An 11052-nucleotide genomic window follows, 5' to 3' on the forward strand; every position below is an offset into this window, starting at 1 on the left:
TAGCGGTCCTTCCTTTTTCAATGTAATTTTCATAAAGATGACGTAAAAACCGGCACTGTTTTCATTGACGAAATTTTTTTATGCTTGGGCAAGATGTAATTTCTGCGTCCCAAGTGGTTCGTATAAGAAGCAGATCTTATGGAATATTTATAATATTAAAATTAATCATTCGATTACATTTTTGAGTCATGGTACGGGAAAGGTATTTTTTGTATAAAAGACCTCTTTTATGATAACAAGGAGCTATTGAGTTTTCAGCTTTTTAAGAGTAAGTTTAATTTACGTTGCTCCTTTTTGCAACATTACAGTATTATTCATGCCATTCCCGATGAATAGACACAAGAAGTAAATAACAATCTTAATGAGAATAGGGAGGGATCATTGTCCTGTAGGATTCATTGTTATCCGTCCTTATCACGTTATATTTACAACATTTTAATTCAAAATGTTGTCTCTGCTCCAAGCTTGGGCAGTTTCTAAATGGAACTTAATTTTAAATCTTAACAACAAACAACGGCGAAATATCTTTCTTATTCAATTTAAATCTCTTAGAGGGAATGAGCTTCAATACTTCCAGTTTCGTTTCATTCATAGAATCCTTGCCACTAATTATCTGTTATATCGCATGGGAAGCAGGGAAATCCTAGGTGTACGTTTTGTGGAGAAAAAGATGAAAGACTAGAACATATTTTCTGGGAATGTAAAGTTACGTCTAATTTCATTCTTGATGTTGAGTAGGCACTAATTGGTAGACAGTTTGTTTTCAAAACAAGATTTTTTGTTTGGTTATAAACTTACTCTCAAACATCCCTAAAACTTTCTAATTTTTCATGCAAAATATTTCATATTTCAACAGAAAACTCTGGTTAGTATTCCCTATAGTATAGATTTCCTATCTAAATTTAAGTTTAAATCACATATTGAATATTATCTATGTAAGAATAAACCTAATCCTCCCATCTCCCTTCAAGAATTTAATACTTGTAGTCTAAACTCCACAATAAACTTATTTCTCGCAGTTATTACGTATCATCATAATTTTGCATTTTACTATATTTGGTTTTAATCCCCACCATATTGAATCAAAATAAATTGTCAACATTTTAAATGTAGATCTTTTGCATTGTCGACAAACTGATTGATATAATATTCCATGATTGAATTTTAATTAATCAAGAGGTTGGTTCGGGAAGCCACAATAATATAGGTATAAACCTGTCGAGTCAAAAGTTTGAAAAGAAAAATCAAACAAACGTTTAACTTGTACAAACATATTCTGTATTACTCGATTAATAAGTGCAATCTTAGTTTAAACAATCTTGGATGGGTTTGACAAAGTTGTGATTAACTGTAATGTTGCATACATATTTACAGTTTCAAAAGTTCTAAGACTTTCTTCTCCGGTGTCCGAAGGTGTCCTCCAAGGCTGTATTTATTTTTAGTTGTAATTTACACTTTGTCATTTCTTTCATCGTAAATCCTCTCCTGGTAACTTGGTAGGCACATTACTCTGGGTAACAACTCCAACAGGAACATTTGAATCCTTCCGTGTTTAAAAAAAAACGCATTTTGCTGTCTCTGTATGCGATGGTTATGTTGGACAAAGAGAAAGGTACGGCGAGACAAGAAAGGACGAAGGCATTTGTGAGATATGTAGAAATAAGTGGACCGTTTTTGCTCGCAGTTGGTAGTATATTGGTGACCAGTAGTTGAAACACAGTGAGACCTAGGACCATTGATTCACCAAGTCCGATCCTTTCACCGCTGCCAGGAGGTGCTAAAAACGTCGCACACGTCATCAGACACAGTAAGGTAGACGGAATCACGATTGTTGAGATGTATTTTGTGATGTAACTGTTCTGGATTTCCGTACTGGTTATATTTTCAATCTGCATCATAATAATTGATGCCAAACACCGGTTGCAAATTATGCATTGCTATATAACATTAATTTTTTACGAATATCTCTATATTTCTTTACAGTGATAGGAGGATAAAACAAATACTAACTCTATTATCTATCATAACTACCGTAACAATATGGATATATAATATTAATATATTTTGCCTTTTTACACTTAAAGAGAACTATGTCAAATTACTATTAAAATTTAGAATACGTTATATCAATACTCGCTTAACGGTAATGTTCAACATCTTTGCAATGCCAATCTAACATGTAAACAAAATGTTATTATATAAGTATATTAATTATTATAGAATCATGCAATCTAATACCAAGATACTTTATGATATTGAATTCTACTCCCAAAAAATTACGATATTTTTTCTAACAACCTTACAACCAAAAAGTGATATTTGTCATTTAAACAGCTGTATCCGCCCAAGTCATATTCATGCCACTTGTCGAGTTAAACTTCAAGACGACAATGATGACAATGATCATGTACGCAATAAGGAAACAGAGCAATACCAGTCTGTCCATCACCAATCCCACAATACGAGCTTCGAGTTTTTTCTGAAAAACAAGTATAATTTTTTTTTTAAATTTTATATACCTTTCCATATTTTCACACCATAAAAGAACAAAAAGTAAGCTATTAACAAATGCATTGGATCGTTTTGATCGTGTAAGAATATAATTTGATTATTAGATACCATACAATTTAAACTGGATAGAAGTTGTTTGTTAGTATATTTCTTTCGTCAAGTGCAATATTTTATAATTACTAGAAATATCGTTATCAGAAGAAAACTGCAATAATTACGACAAATCAGTCACAAATCAACAAAAAAGCGTAACAAACCAGTAGTTGTGAATGTGGTTGACATCATGGATTATGAAAAGCATGACGTCAAACGCAATCTTAATTTGCGAAACAGTCAAGACTTTGTAACACGTTGTGTCAAATTGTCTAATGTCCTTCTTTGCACATTATTACCTACTTCCTTGTTGGTTCTTATTTGCAAAATGTGGGGTTCTGTTTCATTCTCTAAATGGAATCTGTTTCGAAAATGAGAATAATTGTTTTCGACCAAAAGTGAAACAGACATGCTTTGTTTCTTAATAGTGTGGATAAGATGATGTGTCAACGAGGTTCTTTAAGTCAATTGTAATAGTGTTACTGTGTTACTAAATATTTATTGACGTATGAATCAAATGTTGTCATCATAGTTGGTTACAATAGTGAGATATGTATTTATTCTGTGTTCATTTCTAGTATTTAATATAAGCATTAGTCAAGACCGATACTGGGATATCATAAAGCCGGTATGGTCCTGATGTGGTTGAAGTGAACGCGCGTGTTTAGAGAAATCTGGGGCGACTGGTCTGATACAAACGTTTTTTTTTTAAGACGTCAAGTGGTTCATTTCTAAGGCATAATTTGAATTTACATGCTAATATATATATGTGTATATAAATATATATATATATATGTATATATATATATATATAAATATATATATATGATATTTTATTTAGTAACCACACCCCATCCTTCGTAGCCCATATTCCAAGGACCCGCCCCTGGCTATTGTTCAGTATTTTCTTATTAACAAAACACCTCCATCCCACCCCTACCCTACTCTTACCTGACCCCCCCCCCATCCGATATGATATTTACCTTTTCCTGGTAACCCAGTGTTTCAGATATCGTAGCTGGAATTGTTTGCATGGGTTGTACCTTATTGGTAGGTAATTCTTCCACCGTTGCCATGGTTACTATGTCGCTATCCTTGCTCACAATACCAAAGTCTCCTTGAACCCTTTCCCTGTACGTTGTCAAGAAGAGTAATCTGGGTAAAGTCTCTAGTAAGAGTTTCCTAAATTTCGGTCGCCTCAGAACTGAAATTTTGCTGTCTCCATATACGATTGTTATGTTGAACAAAGAGAAGGGTACGGCGAGACACGAAAGGACGAAGGTATTTGTGAGATAAGTTGAAATAATTGGAGCGTTTTTGCTCGCAGTTGGTAGTATGTTGGTGACCAGTAGTTGAAACACAGTGAGACCTAGGACCATTGATACACCAAGTCCGATCCTTTCACCGCTGTCAGGAGGTGCTAAAAACGTCGCATACGACATCAGACACAGTAAGGTAGATGGAATCACAATTGTTGTGATGTAATAGTTTGGATCTCGTTTCAAGGACAAGGAGTATATACCAGTTTGAAAAGTATGCAAAGTTCCACTAAATTCCAAATCTGCTTGATAATTGGTCGCGGTAAAAGCTAAAAGTTCCCATTGGTTGTTCACGATACTTGACGGATACCATGACGTAGTCGTTGTAAAATTCAACTCTCTTTTAGACTGATTCTCAGGGGTGAATATTAATAAACATGTCTGGGTGTCGAAAGGAAAATAGTATATTCTGAAATCAAAAGATAAAAATAAAATGTGTTAATTGATCGGGAAGCTAAATTCAATACAATTTTGATCAGTTTTATGTAACTAGATAGAAAGGAGCTGTATAAGAGTGTAACTGGTTTTGCATTTAAACATTTTTACATTATTCATGTATATTTAAATTTTAAACATTATCATCGTCTTAAATGAGCAGAGTGAATAAAAATATAATTTGTACACGGTTTCAAATGTTTCCAACATTGGCTGCAGCTGTTAACTTTGCCTCATGATTCAGCATCAATTTGATTATTATGTTGAAGTTTTACCTTTAAATCCAATTAAAGCACCATTTTGCGTTAGATTTTAACAGTCTTAAGAAAATAGTTTGATAGTACTGTAAATAATGAGACAATCATGACAAGGTACTTCTCTTGCCAGTCTTTGTAAGATGAATAAGGGTGAGGTCAATTTTAGAACAAGTTTCAGAGACCGTTTCAGTAACGTTCATGCTTTACAAGGAAAGGTAGCCGATACTCATAGCTGGTACATTAACTACTGTTAATGTCCTGTAACGCATGTTACCGTGTTACGAACACAAAGTAGTAACTACCGATGCATGGTTGTGGGATGTAAAAAGTAGTTGCTGTACCAACCATTGAGTGCGAGTTCTGTAATACGCAATTCTAAAATGAAGTCGTATCCAATCGTTTTATGCTATAAGTAGGCATATGGATATACCCGAACATGGCCCTTTTTTCGTTAACGGCAAGACGAATTGGCAAAATTTAAAGATAGGTGTGACTTTGAATCAAGCGGTACCGTACCTCATTTACTTCATCCCGTAGGCATTCTCATATTCATAGACTACTTGTCCAGTCACACAGTTCTTTGTCTTACATGGGAACAAGATAACAGCGTTGTAGTTGTTACAGTGCCACTTTACCGTGTAACGAACACAACGTAGTAATTACTGATGCACGGTTGTGGGACATGAACAGTAGCTGCTGCACCAGCAACCGGGTATGAGTATCGGGTGGGTGCAAAGAGTCTCCGATGTACTGGTAATGTGATACTGTGACTATACAACTGAACGACCCGACATATTTAAACTTACTATAATTATGTAAACAAGTGCAGTTAGCAGGCCACACGGAATGCAGTACGCGGTGCTAGTCAAAAATTAAACCTATTGTTTTAGTACTCACTTTACCTTACTGTTGTACTACCATGTATACTGTCGTGCATTTTCCTACCGTCAATTGACTAAAATATTTGGAGGTAATAGTTGACAAGAAGTTGATGAGAAAATGATTGCAATATGATTAACGAAGGCTGATTATTTCATTATAGTTTTAATTATAGCAAAATCTTTGTGCAATGTTATGACTTTCATGAATCACTACTCTTGTTAACACGAAACCGCTCGTGTGAGTTTTTCTTTTTTAAACGCATATTATTGTCAAATGAAATAACACAGTTTTATTTACATGATACTGGCATCTGTCAATATACTCTCTTGAAGGCCGGTCCATACCATGAACAAGAGCCACAGCTGCATTTGTGCTTTTTTGCTCGTAATTGTTTCGTTGCCTTAAGGGCGAAAAAGTAGCTTTTGGAGATAAATAAATATGTGCTCATCAACCAAGTATTACTTGCTATCTACATTTCATATTCAGTAACAAACCAGTGAGTAACGGATCTAAGTGAGGCTGAACCCACAAAGTCATACCACATGTACATGATGACCAATTTAAATCACCGAGTTCATAAATTGCTATGTTTCTTACATCATTTGACATTGTGTAGTTTGGATATAAGGAGTTCCTAAGACCACTGAACCATCGTAATACAATTTGATGGTACCCCTGTCCACCGTGACTACCTGCATTCCGTCCAATTTCACACTGTGAATTAAATGAAAAGTAACATTTTCAATACGAGGAATCAAATTATATAATTTCCCGCTGAAATCAATGAAAGTTATCTATATGTCAACATATAACAAAAACATCTTCCTGGTGATAAGATTGCTCATATTCTTTATCCATGTTATGATGTGAATGAAATTAATTAATAGCAGCTTTTGTTTTGCATTCATGTTCGTTTATATTGCTTTTAATTTTCATTTCCCTTTCACTTTTACCACCGTTTAAAGAAACATTTATTAAATTGTCTAACTCTTCTTCTCGTTGCCTCTTTTCTTTCCTCTCTAAACTTTCTCGTCTTCTACATATTTTTTTCTAAGTTAATACTTATGGCATGTATTTTTATTATCCTATGTTTGTTTTACTCTAAAAATCATAATGGAAAATCACTTGAGTAAGCAGCTTGCGCACATTGATTTTCCAAGCCAACCGTAGAAACATATAGGGCAATTTATTCCACATGTCAGCGAGTCAACTGAAGTCTAAACGATTATATACTGTTTCGAGTTTCTTGGGCTAGTCTCTAAACTCAAACTCGAAATTCTAAAGTCAGAAATATACTAATTATAATTATTTCTATAATATCCTTTCATTACATATTTATTTGAGTTACTTACGCGTATGTGAGAACTATGGATGGTGTCCAAATTTCATCGTAGTAAACAATGACGTTATCAGAGCCTTCGAATTCATTGGGATCCCAAGTTAGTCGTTCGTCTCGCCAAGTCTATAGACATGAGATAAATACATGATTGTGCGCAGGGGGGAATAGCCTGAATCTTACAGCCTCCCCCCCCCCCCCTTAAAGAAATACATAAAAATGAATACTGGAAGCTGTAGATGTTCATGGGTGACACTTATTAGGTTTTTAACCTGTATCTATTACAAGGCGTATACACAACTCCCTTTACGAATAAAAGAAATTGCTGCATGTTTGTTTTTTCTTTTCTAAAAATGAAATATTATGATAGCTTACTTTCATTTTGTATATACATTTAGCATTCCGTTCCTTACTACCAGTGTGCGTTTATTATTAAAATGTTTTTAAAGATACTGTCACATCATTTTAATGGTCGGTTTCTTCCAACATTAGAAGAAAAACTAAATTTATCGTAACCATTTGCATGCGTGTAACAATTGAAAAATAAATATCCATTTGGCACTTTGAAATATGTCCTCGTTCTTAAAAAACAAATACGGGTGAAATAAAGCTACAATACTTCAGAGTGAATTGAATGACAGTACTCGTGAGTAGTCTTTCTTTATCAGCTATTAATTCAACTTTCATTATGATCATTTAATTAAAATTAACTTTCATGCAATTAATCGAAGCTTACGGTCAACATAACCTGCCGACTATATTAGAGTCTTTTTAAGAAAATCAATCTCATCAATCTCATCACTATGTTTTTTATTCTTGCTTAGATAGTAATTTCATGATAAGTGAACATATCTTGATTAATTGGAAATAAATTAAAACACAAGACTCGGGAATGAGTCTATTTTATATCAGCTACATTATTTTAACTTTCAATAATATATTTTTTATTAAATTAACTTTCATAAAATTATTCGAGTTTAACGTAACATAAAATGCGACGAAATTATTGTACTTTTGAGTAGACAAAATTGCATCACTATTTATGTGTGTGCTTAGATAGTAATTTCATGATAACTTAACATTTCTTGATTAATTGGAAATAAATGAACTATTAAGTTATTGAATTAAATTTACACATACACACAGTCTTATACACTTGAAATTAAACTCTTATATTTAAGGAATTATAATAGACCGCGCATTAAGTGTCTTCAAATGATCATGTTAGACAATACACAACAACTTGTATTCAATCTGCACGTACATGTCAGACTTATAATTAGACTACGTATTCTATAAAATTTCTCTCTGATAAAGTTCGACCACTTCTATTTATCAAGTACTGTGGAAAGTATAACTTTACCGAGATGCTAAGTTGATGAAGTACTTCGTTATTTGTGATCAATTCACGATAAATGTCTGTAATTTTCGGAAGTTACCGTAACTGTTCTGAAGATATATCAATCAAAGACTGGTATATTTATACCACAGACTTACATCGAGTTCAGTGCTATAGTTACTTAGTATTGTAATTAATTTGAGTATGTAATTTTTAAAATGTATTTTTATTATTATTAACATGCAACAAAAACATTTACCAACGTTATCCAGGAGGCTGTCGTTATCGTTTGGTCCTTTTCATTCTGTAAGTAACACAATGTAATTACACGATAGACTGAATTTCACATAAATGTTCAAAACAATAATAAACACACAAAATTACCGCGTTACTATTTATATCTTGATTTCAAATGATTTATAAATACGTAAATTCCCCCCCCCCCCCGCAAAAAAAAAATGTTAAAATATAACGAGCTTTTAAAAGAAAGGCTATCACTTATATCTAAAAACCGATTTTGATATATTACATAAATGTTTGGTACAAGAAAATTTAAAAATCTACCATTCATTAATTGCAACTAAGATTTCAAAAGTTTGCAATGAAACGATTTACAGAATTAACAATACTTATATTTTCTAATTTAATTTTCAAATATTTGACCAATTACATCATACGTTATAAATTATTAATAATAACTTCCTTCCTTATGCTTCCAATAAATCTAACATTTTCAATCAGTGAGCATATAGGTACAGCATCCTATTATTTAAAATAATTCGTTCATTTCTTAATATTTGTAAATCTGGAAGAATACAAATAAATGGAAGAAGAATAAGATTGTTTTTTCAGTTTAAATGCTTTTTTGAGTACTTACCAAGTCTACCATTGCGTAAATTTGCAACGATAATGTTACATTGACAGGATCGCTGGCATTTAGGACTGGTCTTTCTCTGGGAGAATATCCCGGCTGGTTCAAGACATATTCTCGAATCCTTCCCTCTGCATTTTTCCTAGCAAAAGCTTATATTTGGATGTAAGATTTTAAGCAAAAATATTTGTTGCAAATTCGGAACATGTATATATATATATATATATACATACATATACATACATACATACATACATACATACATATATATATATATATATATATATATAATAAAATGCGGTAAGATATGTGAAATTATGAAATTCAAGGATTAAATACTTTACTAACATATTTAAACTGTTATTAACCCTCACAGCAATAAATATAAAAATAGACAAAAGTATTGCAAATTGTAACGATTTAGCAATGAATATGGTATTGTAGTATGAACAATTGTCTCTACAATTCAAAGACATTAGAAAATTTCTTTCGTAAATGTACAAATATTGTTAATCATATCCAAGTTGTGTCATCACCCGATAATAAAATATTGAGAGATGATGAAACCAAATTAAATATTTTGATCGGTTTGGAAGTTTAAAAATGCTTGGTGACATTTATAATAACCTTAAGTAACGCCAAAAAGAAAAAATTCATCTTTACAGGAACAACATTCTATTCCTGTTCAATCAATTAGTAACGTAATTGCAAAATTGGTAATTTTATCCAAATGTCCGTTTGAAATATGAATAAACTATTAAAGTAATTATAACAATAATGACTAATCCAAAAGCAGAAATATAACTGTGAATCTTTTGTACATTTTCAGTCTTTCATGTACTGGACTTTCATTTGTGTCCTGTTAGTCTATTAAGAATTGTTACTTTTTTGTTATTTCTTTTAGACAGTTATTTAGCTTTTCTTCGTCACTGGATAATAATATTAAAGTAGCCTTACGTAATATCTGTGAAGATTCACGACATTTACAAAAAACTCACCAGGTGTTGCGATGATGAGCAAAAAAACGTACAACTCCATATCCCGCAGATGAAATATATAGCAAATAGTGAAAAGTTGAAGTCGACCAGCGGTAGATATCACCAGTAATGAAGATAACTTGAAAATATGACACATTTACCGTTTTTTTCACTCTTGTTAGAATTTTCTGAATTTTAAGTATGACTGACGAATGATACCTTGCTACCAATAAGAAGCATAATTCCAATAGACTAGAGGACTTTTCACTTGAAGTAAGCAAATAAAGTTTGAGATGGTAATTTCCTGCGGTAAACATATCATGTAGCCATATGTTTGCTAATAACGAGAAAACGGGTCGATATCTGAAAATGGTTAAGCAACCAGATAATTAAATGGTTGCTTAACAATTTTCAGATATCGATCTGCTTTCTCGTTATTAGCAAAGGTTTCGCTTATGTTTTGCATCTTTTCACTCGTTCGTGTCTTTTGAAACACCACTCCTCTAGTTATTAAATCCACTACTTTATTAAATAGTCCAACCATTAGAACCTTGTTCGTGTGAGATGTTATAAAGGAGCTTCCAGTTTTGATTTGGACCTACATTTTGATGGGCTTTTAGTAAAGAGTAGAATTGACAATGTTTATCCTACAAGTTTTATACAGTAGAAACGATTATTATTTACAATAACCTATGCTTAAATAGACACTGATTGATAGGAGCAAAAATATCATTCTCGTAAACAAAGCAAATTATTCCAAATCCTTGAGTGTAGAATTAGAACTTTTATAGCCCTTGTAACAAAAGATTGTGTTAAGGGACGATATTTTTAATGTTGTTAAATTGTGGTTAGAACACTTGATCGCAATTAAGTAATTATTCACGTTACTTGTACTGCCCCACCCGATACCCACAAAGATTACAGTAACTACTATAAATCTTAAAATTTTTGTACCAGAGTAAAAACTGGATCGTGCTATAAATTTTAGCGTGTGCTATTAGGATTACAGAAAGAACTAAGGATATGTGTTAT

The 11052-nt window shown here is 32.5% G+C and overlaps 1 protein-coding gene across 2 annotated transcripts; it reads right to left on the bottom strand.

Moving 5' to 3' along the window:
• Positions 1-1334: 1334 nt before the first annotated feature.
• Positions 1335-10609, bottom strand: LOC139969638 (neuronal acetylcholine receptor subunit beta-2-like). Of its 2 annotated transcripts, XM_071974770.1 has the most exons (7): positions 10042-10446; positions 9050-9195; positions 8432-8476; positions 6850-6959; positions 6095-6211; positions 3588-4332; positions 1338-2479 (listed from the first exon to the last, which is right to left on the bottom strand). In XM_071974770.1, exons 1-7 carry the CDS (start codon positions 10175-10177, stop codon positions 2327-2329), a joined length of 1452 nt encoding a protein of 483 aa, XP_071830871.1. In that variant the 5' UTR covers positions 10178-10446; the 3' UTR covers positions 1338-2326. The 2 variants fall into 2 exon arrangements, with proteins under 2 accessions (XP_071830881.1, XP_071830871.1); XM_071974780.1 differs by lacking the exon at positions 6095-6211 and having other exon boundaries at positions 1335-2479; positions 10042-10609.
• Between the last annotated feature and the right edge of the window lie 443 nt (positions 10610-11052).

This window comes from Apostichopus japonicus, chromosome 1 (genome assembly GCF_037975245.1).
Source record: "Apostichopus japonicus isolate 1M-3 chromosome 1, ASM3797524v1, whole genome shotgun sequence".
Lineage (NCBI taxonomy): Eukaryota > Metazoa > Echinodermata > Holothuroidea > Aspidochirotida > Stichopodidae > Apostichopus > Apostichopus japonicus.

Bases quoted from the DNA above. Each gene is read 5' to 3' on its own strand.
- LOC139969638 (XM_071974770.1), bottom strand. From the start codon at position 10,177: ATGTGTCATATTTTCAAGTTATCTTCATTACTGGTGATATCTACCGCT. The intron at 4,333-6,094 runs GTAAGAAACATA...TTTTGATTTCAG, and splicing joins ACTACACAATGTCAAATGAT to AATATACTATTTTCCTTTCG. The intron at 2,480-3,587 runs GTAAATATCATA...CTTGTTTTTCAG, and splicing joins CACTGGGTTACCAGGAAAAG to AAAAAACTCGAAGCTCGTAT.